The sequence below is a fragment of the Salarias fasciatus genome, chromosome 3, assembly GCF_902148845.1.
Source record: "Salarias fasciatus chromosome 3, fSalaFa1.1, whole genome shotgun sequence".
NCBI lineage: Eukaryota > Metazoa > Chordata > Actinopteri > Blenniiformes > Blenniidae > Salarias > Salarias fasciatus.
This window is the reverse complement of record NC_043747.1, coordinates 10,497,165-10,511,482: the sequence shown is the minus strand read 5'-3', so window position 1 is coordinate 10,511,482 and position 14,318 is coordinate 10,497,165. Positions and strand designations below refer to the sequence as shown.

General features: G+C 43.5%; 1 protein-coding gene across 3 annotated transcripts in view; it reads left to right on the top strand.

Moving 5' to 3' along the window:
• arap2 (ArfGAP with RhoGAP domain, ankyrin repeat and PH domain 2) overlaps positions 1–14,318 on the top strand; it is a 123,682-nt gene that overhangs the window by 78,345 nt on the left and 31,019 nt on the right. For all 3 annotated transcript variants that reach the window (XM_030087984.1, XM_030087982.1, XM_030087983.1), the window contains exon 16: positions 8,321–8,465. In XM_030087984.1, coding sequence (XP_029943844.1) covers positions 8,321–8,465 — 145 coding nt within the window. The remainder of the gene's footprint in view (positions 1–8,320; positions 8,466–14,318) is intronic.

Below are 14,318 nucleotides of genomic sequence, written 5' to 3'. Positions count from 1 at the left end.
GAGTGCGAGCTCACGCTTTTTTTGCAAAAACCCCCACCGGCAAGGCCAATCAATCCATCAATCCATTTGTAAGCAATTTAAACCGCGTGTTTGTCAGGGGTCCACTCCAGTTAAGCGCTGATCGATCAATCAGCGTCAGTCTGTCAGCTGTCAAACTGCCAATCGTTTAATCCGTACAGCAAACAGTCCAGTCAAAACGATCAATGAATCTGTCTTTCAAATGCGTCCTGCGTCCGTCCCTCCGGGAGTTCTTGTCAGGCAGAAGTGGAGGAGACAGCCCGCTCGGCGGAAGCACGGGGCGGCTTGGGGGTCAGCCGAAAGGAAAAATTAAACTGAGGAGATTTGATACAGTCCCTCTGAAACGCACCTGAAATGGCTTCTCCGAAACTTCCGAGTCCTCCTCCCTTTGTCTTCCATGACAGTTTAAAACTTTTAATCAGGCTCCGTTTCGCACCCGAAGTTCCTCAGCTGCTGTTGATGCACCTCCTGCTCCGCGATGGTCCCACATCTCCAAACAGCTGGAGCATTTCTGGGGCCCGTGGGTAATTAGGAGAAGGAGCCGGCTTTGGGAGCTGCCTCCGGGGAAGAGGGTTACCGGGGAAGTGGAGGAGTGAGACGGGGAGCGCGAGGCGGTGGGGGTGGAGGAGGAAAACGCAACCTGCCACTTGAAGAAGCTGAGTTTCCTTCATGTCGAGCAAGACATCCATCCCAATTTCCATCACCCCACGCGCACGCTGTGCTCTCATCGGTGCTTATATATGCTGCCTAATGAACAGGGCCGAGGTCTGGGAAGATGCCCGTGAGAAGAGCCGCAGAAGATGGATCCCAGTGTTTCTTGGAAATATCATTATCTGCACAAATGAAGTGTGTTTTTATTTTGCTCGTTAAGGGATTGCAGCTTGGCTTTTTTTTTTTTTTTTTTCCATTTATTTGGTTTTAGCAATCATAAATGTGTTTTTGGGACTTTGATACAACCAAATCCAATATGTCCAGAATGTAAACTGTGTAATGTTTGAAACAGATTTTAAATAAAGTGTCTGATTGATTCTCAACTGAGGAATAAATTGTTTGAACATCCATTTATGAAAATGGACTTAGTCGCAGTTATTAATTATATTACAGAAAGCATTTGTCTTAAGCTTACCCATGGATCCCAGTATTCACCTCAGTCACCAGTTAACCCAACAAGCATCTCTCTGAACTGCTGTGAGAACAGTTGATCCTGATCCGTCTCTGCTCATCACGACTCCACCTCTATCTAAAAAAAAAATCTCACCCCTCGCAAGTAAAAAACACTGAAACTGTGGCGTGCAAAACAAAGCAATCAGCTAAAAACAACAACTTTAAAACGCTCCCAACGCTGTCATGCAGTTTGGAATGTCTTCTGGGATCAATAAAAGAATGTATCTACCTACCTACCGATCTGCCTCCCACTGTTGATGAGAGCGGGCCGATGTCAGCGTTTTTCTTTAATTTCTTTGCCCTGCCACTAACTTTACTGGAGCAAAAGAAAAGCAATCTATTACCTGTCTTAAAAAAAAAAAAAAAACAGTCTGTTGATGTGACAGCATTTGGTTTACGGCGAAACGCTTCAAATGGAGCTAACGGTACAGCCGTCAAATTGTTCGAGGGCCATTTTAGCCACAGCGGTGCATTACGCTCCACTCTGCAGACGCCGCAGCGTCCCGGAGTCATCGCCCCTCAGATAAGTGCTGGTAATATTTTGGCCGATAAATGCCTTGTTATTTCATCCATTATGGAGACACCAGTTTGGCTCCTGTGCCTTAATGGGGCTTTAACAGCAGCTGCATTCGCTGAGAAATTCACAGTTTAACACTCGGTGTGCTCCAACCCCTTCAATCACGAGGAGGTACAGTCGGGACTTGGTGCGTTTGGAGCGATGGGGTATTTTTGAATGTACTCCAGGATGCCTTCTGCTCCCAGGCTAATGGTTTGATGGCCTATAGATGTGCCCGAGTTCTTAATAATTCAAAGCTTGTGCTTGGGGCTTAATAAAAGCACTCTGCCACACCGTCTTAAACTTCGCCTTCTTATTATTTTTTGTCTGGAGACGACTCCAATTGACTTCTGTGCCTCCACTAATGGAGAGTAACTTCATAGTCTGACATAAATTAATTTGGCAAGCAATTTTGGTAATGGCATTGAGAGAGGTGGCATGAGGAATCGTTGCGCCAGTCCGCCATAATGAAATAAAACCTTAATGCCGCTCGGCTTTTAGCAGAAAGCTCGCTCGTAATCTGGATTATATTTATAAATCCGACGTTCGCTTTGTTTTTACCGGCACGCACAAAAACAACGCCGGAGTGTTTCATTCTTCCTGTTGTGCCGCGCTCACCCAAAATACCCGGCTCATAAAGCAGAAACGAGCTGAGATGAAGTCCGGACTCATGAGTGACTCACGCTACTCCCACATCCCGGAGTGTGTACTTCATTTGTGTGTGTGTGTGTGTGTGTGTGTGTGTGTGTGTCTTGGTGTGTGCGTGCTCCTGGGAGGAAAAGAGAGACAGTAAGCAGTTACTGTCGGAAATGGTGAGTGGCAGCGGGGAAATGGCACCCCTAATTTCTGATTAGTTTTGTATTTTTCCTCATCAGCAGTGCACTGTTTTTTGGGGGTTTTTTTGCCTGCAACAGTAACTCGCAACCGCCGGATAGAGGAGAGGCAACGGGGGAAGAAAAGAGAGGAATAGAAGGAGAATTAGTTCATTGAGGACACAAATCTGAGCCCATATGAACAATTCAATTACTTGAAGCAACTCGGCCTTTTTGATAATGAACCAAATCTCTACTGTTTTGCTTAAGGAATTAGCTGTCGACGAACTTTAAATGACTGGAATTTCTGGGTAGTCGCATTTATTCCGTTATGTTGTATATTTTATGAAAAAATACACAAAAGCCTGTTTAAACAATTTGTCTTGATCTAATATGCTCTTTGGAGTGTCTTTGTCGAGACGGCTGCTCTTCTGTTTGCGAGCGCCGCAGCCAGGGGCCGGAATCGTGCGCGAGAGCCCGTGTTTTTACATTATCTCACGCCATATCTGTCAATTCCTACCGCCGTAATGAAGTGCGCTGTAATTCCGGCGCAGACGGATCGTTCAGATCCCTTCAGTTCCTCCATTTCCATTTCCAGCGCCCCTGACAAGCTGTCCAGCAGATGTCTTCATCGCAGATATTTTCGTCTGATGGCGAGATCGGCATTAGATCGGCGGGGACGGCTGGAGGTGGGAGAGCGAGCGGAGGGCTGACTGAGTGATTTCGCTGGGAAAGCCGGCGCAGCTCTGCTATTTCGATGCATACTGAAATAGGTGTCTGTGCGATGTTGATAAAAAAGTTTTAGGGAGAAGTTTTGGGTGAATCCGACGGAGTTTATTTAATAAAAAAAAAAACCCAACAACAAACAAACATTGATACACAATCAGTCAAAACTTTGGGGTAAACATGTTATTCTATAACTTGATCCATGCAGTCGATCAACAATAAGATGCTTTAATTGCCACATTGATGACTTGATGAGACCAATCAACCTGCTCTCTTTGAGCATCGAGCTCATTTTCCCAACAGCTGAAGAAAAAAAAAATAGAAATGGAGGTTCCACATTGTGTGTTTGGAGGCCTTTCTTTCTTTCTCTGAGGAAAAGAAAAAAATAAATAAATAAAAAGGCTGTGTGGGGGAGCACTCTTGGCGAACCAAGCTAATTGGAGCAATTTAGTTGGTGGAGGTATGCGCTCCGGTCGGCTTCCGCCGGTGTTGTCTGCGGCGGCGGCTGGTTGCGGACTCCCGCGGCGAGCGGCTGGGCCGCGAGGGGGCCGTTTCGCTGTGTGCGCGGGGGAACAGCTGGCAATGGACGCAGCTGCCTGATTGTAAATCAAGCACTATTGTTCCGCCTATTGCGCTAAGAATCTCGTGGTGGCCCACCCGCTAAGGAAATTCTGAACTACAAAACAAAGAGGGGAAAAAGGGAAGCTTTTGATTGGTTGATATGATGAAGCCAGTTTCCTGGTGGAATATCTTGAACGTGATGGAAAAGCTTTGACTGCTCTGGTAGGAAGTAACCCGTGCCACAGATTTCATCGCCGCTGAAAAACAGCGACATTGAAGTGAATCAGACTCATTGCAGTTGTTCCACATTTAGCCTGCAGGCATTCAGGGACTGAACCGGCAACCCCACACCTGTTGTCTGCTTTCCATCTTGCATCATTCGTACAAATTTGTTTTTTTAAGATTTTCTCTTACTGCCCGCGTTTTGTTTTTTTTTTTTCCCTGGATTTCTAATTATATTCATTCACACCTCAAACCCGTCGGAGATCAAGAGCTCCACCCAACGTGATATTTGTTGGATATTTAGTCTTTCTGCACCCTTTAAGTCCCATGAATCCCCTTCCTCTGCCCGCCCTCCAATATTAAAGCCCATTATAGCATCATGTGGGCATCCGTACCCATGATTGCTCTGGTCATTATTACAATAATTCTTCAAAAACTAATTGCATGAGCAGAGAGCCCATTCATCGGTCCACATTGTCTGGACCCAGGATCCCGTAGCAATTTGCCTCTCAGATTCACAGTGGGCTTTTTTTTTTAGTATCTTTGTCCTTGGAGTGGCATGCAGAGGAAATTAAAAACATTTTTTTTTTTTTTTCTTTTTGTGTGTGTGTGTGTGTGTCCCCAATATAGATGGAAGATGTTGTCAGGCATCTGTTCAAGGAGATACGATCTGAAGGCCACGTTTTCCAACACCGGGATGAGATCTATTAGTATCTTTAATGTAATGTTCATTATTCAAGTCGACTCATTTGCATATTTCAAGGTCAGCGCTGATTGGGAATTCCAACGAGCTCGACCAGAGATCTTCCCGCATTTGATTGTGGAACCCCTGACTCCGAAGTTATTCAGTGTGTGAAGCTTCGGTTCCACTTCATTTAAATTAATCTCGTCTCATTATGTTTAAATTCTTTTCCTCTACGAGTGAGCATTTCGAAATTTGCTTTATTGGTATGAATTTTAGGGACCTAAAGAAGGAAAATTAAAAATTAGGAAAATAAACAATATGTCAAATATGACAAAATATGACAAAAATAAACTTTCCATACTGTCTTGTCCACCATAGAAAGAATGAAATGAGGAGATTTTACAAACAAAAATCCCATTTTCCTTTGAAAGTCATACAATACGTTTACATGCAGCTAAAATTCAGGTTCAGGTCAATATCTGGGTTTCTGAAACATTAGGAAAACCCCGTTTACATGCTTTAACAGACAGAGTTACCCCGTTTACAAGTCAGCGCATTCAATCGGGATATCCCTTTCCAAACCACGGCGCGCGTCATGCGGTTCTCAAAACAAAACAGCTCTGACCGGAGCGGCTCTGTGTTGCCAGATTGGGCAGGTTTCCGCCAAGCTTCTTTTTTGAACACGTTGGATGGGTTGAATAAATGATTATGTGTTTATGACGTGTTTTTTTTTAATCATACAAATACGGTTTTAATGTGCATTTTAAACCGAGATGGAGGTTTGGACTGCTTTCTACGAGTTTCAGATTTTTTCAGCGGCTAGATCGACAGATCTGGCAACCTCCTCCACTGGACTGCAGACTGTGCTGCGGCGACTCCGTTCTGCAGACAGAACGCAGACAGAACAGTTGTTCTGTTGTACATGATTTTTCTGCAGGCCATACAAATCGCCGACTTTCAGAAGGAAGCATGTGCGATGTGCGCGCTCAGAATAACAGTTCACATCGTGCGTTACGGAAGCCTCACACGGACAAAAGTGTGGTGAGTTTCGCGCCTACTCGTTGCTGGACTCAAAAGACCATGATTCATTGCGGCTGGCGCATGCGCAGAACCAAAAACAATGTCCCTTAACTCGTTATCTATTTACATAGCGGCACTTTCGAGTTTGAAAAGGAGTAACCCAGCGGTGTTTATCGGGTTTTACAAATCTCGAAAATGAGCTTTTCCGGGTTTTGGCGGGTGTTTACGTGGCCACGCGCTATTGGGTTATTGCCAACATTCGAGTTTGAAAAGGGTTTGAAAAGGGTTATTGGCTGCATGTAAACGTAGTCACAGTACTCTTCGATTCACACATTACTCGTTTTAAAGGACCACTTGAATGGTTATAAAAATAGTTTCAAATTAACTATAAAGGCTTCTAACACCTCAGAGAGCAATGTATGAGAAAATCAACCGTGCTCATTAAGAGGATCATTGAGTGGAGACCGCAAGCCTTTCGGTTTCCAGTTCTTGAGGTGGAACGACGGAGGAAAATTACAGAAAAGTACGGCGGAAAACAAAAACTTAACTACCATCTGTTGAAAAATGATGGACATGACATTTTCTGGAAAACCTCGCCGATGCGGGGATACGTTTGAAAGTGAAGTGCGTTGCCTCCGTCGCCAAGACAACGCCGCGTCCTGTCGCAGATTGGATTGATAATGGCTTTAAATACCACACACTTTGCCTCTCCCTTCCTCTCTCTCTCTCTCTCTCTCTCAGTCCCACACACACACACACATAGAAGTACCAGAGTGGTAAATGTGCATTCATTTTCAAATGGAGATGATGAATCTTCAGCAGCCGGAATCTGTGGGGTCACAAGAACAGTATTTTATTTTTTTTTAAATGCCACAGTAAGCAGCCAGATATTAGTCTTTTTAAAGCTGCTTACAGAATCGTGTCCAAATTGTTTTTCACTCTTTTTTTTTTTCCCCTCATTTCTTTTCCAGCAGAAAGCACAAAGAAAAAAGTCAGAAAGAGCCCGAAAGAAAGGCAGTGCAAAGGTTGAATAGAGCAAAACTGACATCCTCCTTCCTCATGCTCATCACATCCTTTTTCTTTTAACAGCCAGTTGTAGACACTTCTTTTTTTATTGGAACTATATCTGTTCCTTCAGAAACATCACACACAGTTGGCAGAGGAATGCACAATTAGCATATTCATGAGATGAATACAGTGGAAACTTTGGAATCGCAAGCGACAGGGGGTGTGGGCTAGGATGGCGCGCGCGTGTGTGTGTGTGTGTGTGTGTGTGTGTATGCATGCATGTGTGCGTGTATTGCAGAACAAAAAAAGCAGATGGCACGGTGACTTTGAAAATCCAAAATTAGGTATGTTTTCATGAACTTCATGCTCATTGGCTATGTAAATCGCCCAGTCAGACCGTCATGAAAGACAATGCTGTGTGTTTTCCAGCCTCTTCCACTGAGATCTTGTTTTGTTGATTGAAATCCGCTTGGTACTTGGAGTCTCTCAACAGCTTTAAATGAGCAAGTCTGCAAAGCGGTCTCACATACTGTACATAGTACATCTTTTTTGAAAAGTGACACCCAAGTCACTCGCACTTAGATTTGTTTATCTGGACAAACAGCAACTGTTGGGTGTCTTCACACCTTTCCTCCTGCTAAAACTTCTTTTGGCAGTTTGAAAATGAAACTTGATGTTTGACAGTACTTCAGAACTCTTCTTCGTCTCATTACCGGATGGTTTTTTTTTTCTTCTTCTTCTTCTTTTTTTTTTGCATTTGACGTCGAATCTTAAAAATGTCTTGTCAACCGCTGTTATGTTGAAGTTATAATTTACGCGTAGCGTCTCCACGTGTGACACGTTCAGTCTTCTTTCGAGAGGAATATACACACAAATCAGTGCAACATCGAGCATGTCGAGTGAAAGCTGAAACACAGCTTCCTGTCTCTGAACTTTTTAACTAGTTTTTCTGTTCATGTGCATGTAGATGGGCAACAGCGCCTTCCACCTTCTTTAGAAGCTGTTTTCTTCTCTTTTTTTTTTCCTTCTTCCTGTTGCAACTGAAGGATGGGCGCCAGTCAGCCACTCAACTCCAGTTTTGTTTGGCTTGGTTGTAATAATGAATTTATCCTTTGTTTACACATTTTCCATTCTTACGACCTCCTTCTGGCTCGTGCTGTAAGTTATTTTTTTTTTAATAAACTGTGATTTCCCCGTCTTTGTTGATGTAAACAAGCCTGGCACAACAACAGATGATTAAGAGTGAAGTGGTTTGGATGCGTTGAAGAATATTCAGTCCTTGTTCCCACGCACAGCAATTGTGGGATGGAGAAGTAAGAGTAACAAAACATCCTCTGTGTGTGTGAAATTTTATATTGATACTTTATGTACTGAAAAAGTGTATATCTTGTTTTGTACGTCGTTTTATTTGTTAGTGATTTTCCTTTTGGTCCCCTTTAAACCCAAGATGAGTCGTCTCTCAAGGTTATCCTCCGTAAACTGTGAATAATTGCTTTTTGGTTCAACCCACACATCACAGATTGCTGATGGCGATCCTGTGCTTTGCAGACATGACGCGCCGCTGGTGCACGTTGGAGGGCGGATTCCTCAGCTACTACGAGAGCGAGCGCAGCCCGTCCGCCATCGGCCGCGTGGACGTCACGGAGGTGGTCAGCATGGCGGTCGGCACCTCCGAGACGATGACCGGAGCTGGGTATGAGCACTCACACATAAATACACGCACGTGCACTAACCACTATTCCATTAAATGCAACTTCCACCTCTATATACCTTTGTTTTGTGCCACACATGTCTACAATACATTAGACCAATTTATTATTCATCTAATTCCAATGATTTAAGTTGACTTATTTGCAGATTGCCTGAGTTATGGAGCCTTTATATAAAGCTAAAGTGATGTTAAATGTACTGTTATAAATACACACATAGAGCTGGTTACAGAATCTTTAAAATTCTCATAAATAAAAAGGACTTCTGCATCTCTGCATATTTTGTAAGGTCTCATAAAATCGTATGATTAAAACGAACAAAAACAGTCGGATTCCAGTGAAAACAAACAAAGCCAACAAATGAATAACTTGATTAAAAATGGATGAACAAATAATGATATAAAGCCTCAAAAAAATGAATAATTCAGACTCCAAATGAAGAGTGGCAGTATTTCAAGGCGCCGCTGTACACGCTGCACATACACTCAGACGTATCCAGACTCCATTTGCAACTCCTCCATCAAATCACATTTTACACACAAATACGCAAACACTCACTCACACACGTGCACAGAGAAGTTTCGCGCTGATTTATTTGGTTTAAATTTACTGCATATGTAAGTCGTACGTTACGGAGTTTTGAATAAGCGCAATCCTTACACACACACACACTCTCACACATGCGTGTGTGTGTGTAAACACAGGCTTCTGCCTTCCTCCCGCTCCCGTCTCGTCATATGTCTCATTAGCATAATCTTAGAATGAGCATTATTCAGTTAAACCGAGCCATCAGGGCTTTACGAGCTCGATATTTCCTGTTTACTCTGGCAGAGACGCCGACTTTAACTGCCACTTCCTGTGCTCGCTCTTCCCCCCCAACTACATTGTCGCATTATTAAAAAAAAAAACAACAAAACAAACAGGAAAAAAAAAAAAAAAAAGTTGCTCGAACAAGAAACTTTTTCTTTATTTCTTCTGGATCCGACACAAACACACAAAGACGAAGCAGATGTCTCGATCCCTTCCCGCTCACGCACTTTGCGCTCCCACCGGATCGCGCGCCGCGTTATCCGTGCGCCTCAGTCTCCGAGCAAGGAGCCTGATAATGGCTTATGATTAAAGCATAAGCCAAGTCCTTAATGACGGCAGCAGATGTTATGAAGAGGGTACAACGCCTTTATTTGTAAAATGTTATTTATACAGCCATTAGTAACACATCTGGCCAGCGGAGAGTGTGACCTTTCTAACGAGCTGGACATGTGCACATGGCCACAGCGATAACATTTCGTTGAGCACATTTTGCCACAAAGCAACGCGTTTTTTTTTTTTTTTGTTTTTTTTTTCCCCCAACCCGGCTACAGGTCACGGCGTCACCCCCGGAAAAGCTATTATTCCTCTGCGCGTTTCACTAGATTAAACCCCGCCGCTCCCCTCCCCGCCTTACCTGGGAAACTTTCACGGTTCCCAGCGTGCCCGCGCACGGCGCTCATGAATATTGATGTATGCAGATGACACTCTCGCAGCGGCAGCCTATCGCCGCGCCGCAGGAGGCCGTAGGTGTCGGTCCCATTAAACGCGGCGTTCGGGTAATTTCGCCGTGGCAGAGGACGCCGTGAATTATGGCGCTGCCCCGGAACATACGTCCACTAAAGCTGTATGAATATTACGAACCCGCTCGTAAGGAATTAATGCAACGGGAAGTATGTAGGCCGACGATAAGTTGAGGCTTTCCAGGGACTTTTTTTTTTTTTTTTCCTCAGTCATTTGCCTGTTTCAGTGGGAATATTTCATATATTGTAGTCAATTTTGACCTTCGAATTTATTTTACAGACCTTGGAAACAATCCACCTTTCCGCTCCCTTACTTCTTTCTTCTGTTTTCTTGCACCCGTTCACTCTGTTCTCTCTCCTCTCTTGCACAAAAATAGCAGTTTTTAAAACTTTACAAGGCGCTACCTCTGTTAGTGAGATGTTTTTCATATAAAAATATACGGGTATTGGGAATTAGGAGTTTCCAGAGCACACAAAAGCCTTATGAAGAGAATGAAAAGAAATTACAGGAATCTGTACTGTTTAGCTGGTCCTTGTTTAAACTTCAGTAAACTTTGCTCAGTAATGAAAAACCACAATCTTCAAATGAAGTGAAATTATATTAAAAAATAATCCTTTCTTTTGTTTTCTGTTCTGTCGGTGTCGTCTTTAGATGGTTCTCATGCATAAAGTGATGGAGAGGCGTTCACACTGCTGTGCTGTGATGAATATTCGACTCTGGAAAAACTCAAGCCGAGCGTGCTTTTTCAGCTGATGGTGTGGATCAACGAGCGCAGAATGTTAATTTGACACACACGACTTCATTCTGTCCACAATAACACCTATTTTTGCCAATCCGGTCCGAATCAACTCATTTCTCCATGACTGCATGAGGCGGGTTCATGTTTACGTGCCGATGACTCAAGTTCTCCTCGTGCAGCTTGTCGAATCAACTTTTCTCTTCCTGCATTTCCTCCCTTTTCATATATTCTACACAAATCTTTTTGGCTCCAAGCGCCGCTTTTTGCAGATTTGGACCGAAGCCCCTTTCTTTGAGGTGTGTACTAAACTCTTATGAGTCCCTCATAGCTGCGCATTTATCAAGTCATCAGATGAAATACCAGTCGGGGTTTGAATCTGTGTTTGGCTCAAGGTTTGAACGCCGCTGTTGGCGTTTTCCTCCTCGGTGTTTCATCACGTTCGACATCCTCGTCGAACAAACCGTGAGCGCGTCTTCAGCTGGGCGGACTGCAGGAGCATTTTTAGCTCACACTTCAGAGCTCTTACACACACCGTAGCGAAGCCGCTCCCTACAGATACAAGAAAGTTATTTGTAATTTCTGCTGTATTGTCTATCCGATGCCAAAATATCCTGGACTCAGAACCCGACTTCTTTCACGTGTGATCTAATTTCAGATGAAGACACACGGAGGGAAGATATGCCTGTCATACATCCATATCGCTCCCAACCAAACACCTCTGTCAATCACTTCCATTTTTTTTTTTTCTTTTTATCAACGGAAATTCGATCACAGCCAAGATAATCAAAAAATGGAAACGAGGCGACATATGAAAAAAGCTGAAACCATCTCGAGGAAAATGGTTTTTAATATTTTTCATGGCATCAGGTTGAAACAAATAAAGTTTCTATGCAAAGTAAACATTAACGTCTATAAGGCTTTAAAAGTTTTCACTTATTAAAAAAAAAAAAAGGGAGTGAAACGGTGGATTCAGCATCATCCAGAACATATTAAATTGCATTCATCCAACACAGCTAACACAGCTAGACGATCACTACAGAAACACGTCTGTGAGGTTTTAGGTCCAACAGGTTAAAAGAAAAAAGTTAACAAAAAAAAAAAAAAAAAAAAAAACACTTCCAATGTGCAAAGACTCACCTTCCTTTCTGTTTTGTGGCTTTGCACTTTGGGAGCCTGACTGGCGTTCTCTCTGTTAGTGTCACAGCGACTGCACTTGTCAATTCCTAAAACTCAGCTGAAGCACACTTCAGGATGGCAGAGTGCTCTCCTCACAGTGAGGACAAACCCTCGCTTTGGATCAGCGTAGCAGGCTGTTAGGAAGTCTCCATCAGTGACCACACGCATTCAGTGAAGGCAGAATTCACAGCTTGTTTAAATGTGACTTTTCTCCAAATAACCTTGTTTCTGGAGTGCGGAAAATTCATTTTTCTGAAGACAGAATGAGTGCGTGCACTTGGGCAGGTGAAAAGTGGAAGAGAGACAGGTGAATGGAGCAGGGTTGACTTTAAAACAGGAAGCATATGCAGTGCGAGGAGGAGGCTGCGCGGTCACGGATGGTTTTGTCTCTCATTGTGCCGTCTGTTGTTCCTCATTATCTCAGCACCCCCCCTGCTCCTCTCCCCACCTTGCTTCCCTCTTCTTGCCCAGCCGCTCCTTCCCTCTGGGACTCCCTGTAATCCAGCGTTCATCTCTCATCGCTCCTGTCCTTTCCTTACGGTAGCATTTTCCTAACCCCTTCCCTGCTCTCTCGCTCACGCTCCCTTTGGGACCCCCCCCCCCCCCCAGCCCCCGCTCCACCAACCCTCTAACAAGCCGCCTTGCACACCTGCCCACGCCGGTGTGTGTAGGGGGGGGGTTAAGCAAGGGGCGCACAAACAGCCATGTTTCGCCAGTCCTGTTACACATATGAGAGGAGTGACTCGACGCTGCCGCCAGCCCCCCCGTGACCCCCCCCCCCCCCCCGTGACACGCCACCTTAAACACCTATCGCTAGAGCATTTAGAGGCGCCCCCCCGACCAGTTGATAGAAAAGGGAGCTGCTGCGCGGCGTCGTGCGCACACCATTAAGGGAGCGATCGTCTGACCCCGTGCACCTTCGCTAAGAGAGAGGTGTGGTGTGTGGAGGAAGAGAAAGCAAGATGAAAAAGGTTCTCCACCGAAGCTTTTTGGCTTCAGATTTTGTCTTCAGTTTCTTTCTATGACTATGAGGAGGATGGTTTAATTTTAGATTAATAATGTCCTTAAATTGACCAATAAAGTAAATTAAACTTGCAAAAAAAAATCACTGAATTCAGCAGGTAAATATATAGTTGACATATTTGATTAATAAATAAGGCTTCAGATCTAAAAGGTAAGAGAAAATAGAAGATAATTTGTTATTGAAGTTGTTTTTTTTTTTCTCTTTAAATGATCAATCTGAGTTACTTATGAATCAGAAACATTTGTCACACAGAAAATGAACAACCAGGCTCTGCGTTTTCTTCCAGCTCTTGCGGGGTGATTTATTTCTTAGCTAAGTAGTCGGTGTCGCTGCGATTCCTTTGACTAAAAGCCGGTATTGATGGATCGTTACAGGGAATAACCTCCGCAAAGAAGTAAACTTATGTTTTTGTTCTGCTGAGCATTATTGCTTTCATAAATGAACCCGGTTTAATGATTCTAAATGATGAAATACACTTCACATGAAATGCATTCACGTCACTGCGGCGCTGACTTATTCTGCTTCAGTGTACTTTGTTACAAAAGACTGTACTGGTCAAAATAGTGTTTTTAATGAATGAATCCATAATCCCCGCAACCACTGAATCGCCATTAAACACATTGTTTCTTATTATGTGATAAAAAAAAAAAAATAGATTCAAAACCTTGAAAAATAATCTATGCTAATTTCTTTATTCTCATTTACTTCTGAAGTCTTTAAAACGTTCAAACCAAGGCAGCCAAAGTGCAGAGCCATCAGTTTCCTGGTTTGTCGAGCTGATTCCAGCAGAAGCGTGAAGCTGAGAGCCGTCTTCATCAGCCCAGTCAGCAGGAAGAGTCTGATGGATGGTTGAAGTTTGTGTCGACGAGCTGTGAACCGAAGGCAGAGTGTTTTCAGGTGGTCCACCTGTTCAGCACCAGTTTCACTTTCAGTCGTAACGATCAGACTCTGAAGGCCAAAGGTCAAGGTCACAACGTCCTCACGGGTCTACAATCAGCTGAACTGTGAATGCAACATTGCATTAGGAATATTTTTAGTTGAAGCCTGTTTTTTAGGCTGTGAGAGCAAAACAAAGAAGAAGAAAACAATTTTTTTTCCCCTTCTTACCAAGTATTTCTCCATCATGTTGTTCAAAACTTTTGTTAATGTTCCAGCAGAACTGTTTATTAAGCTGTGTTCTCCTCATGTGAAAGTGAACTTTGTGTTGTTGGCTCCAGACTGATTCTATGTATTGGAAAGTGAGAGAAAAACTTTATTTTTTTTTAGTCATAAAGACCTCTCTTTTAATTGGAATATCTGAGGAAGTGATGATGTTAAAGAGGATGAATATTGAAATGATTCACCAGC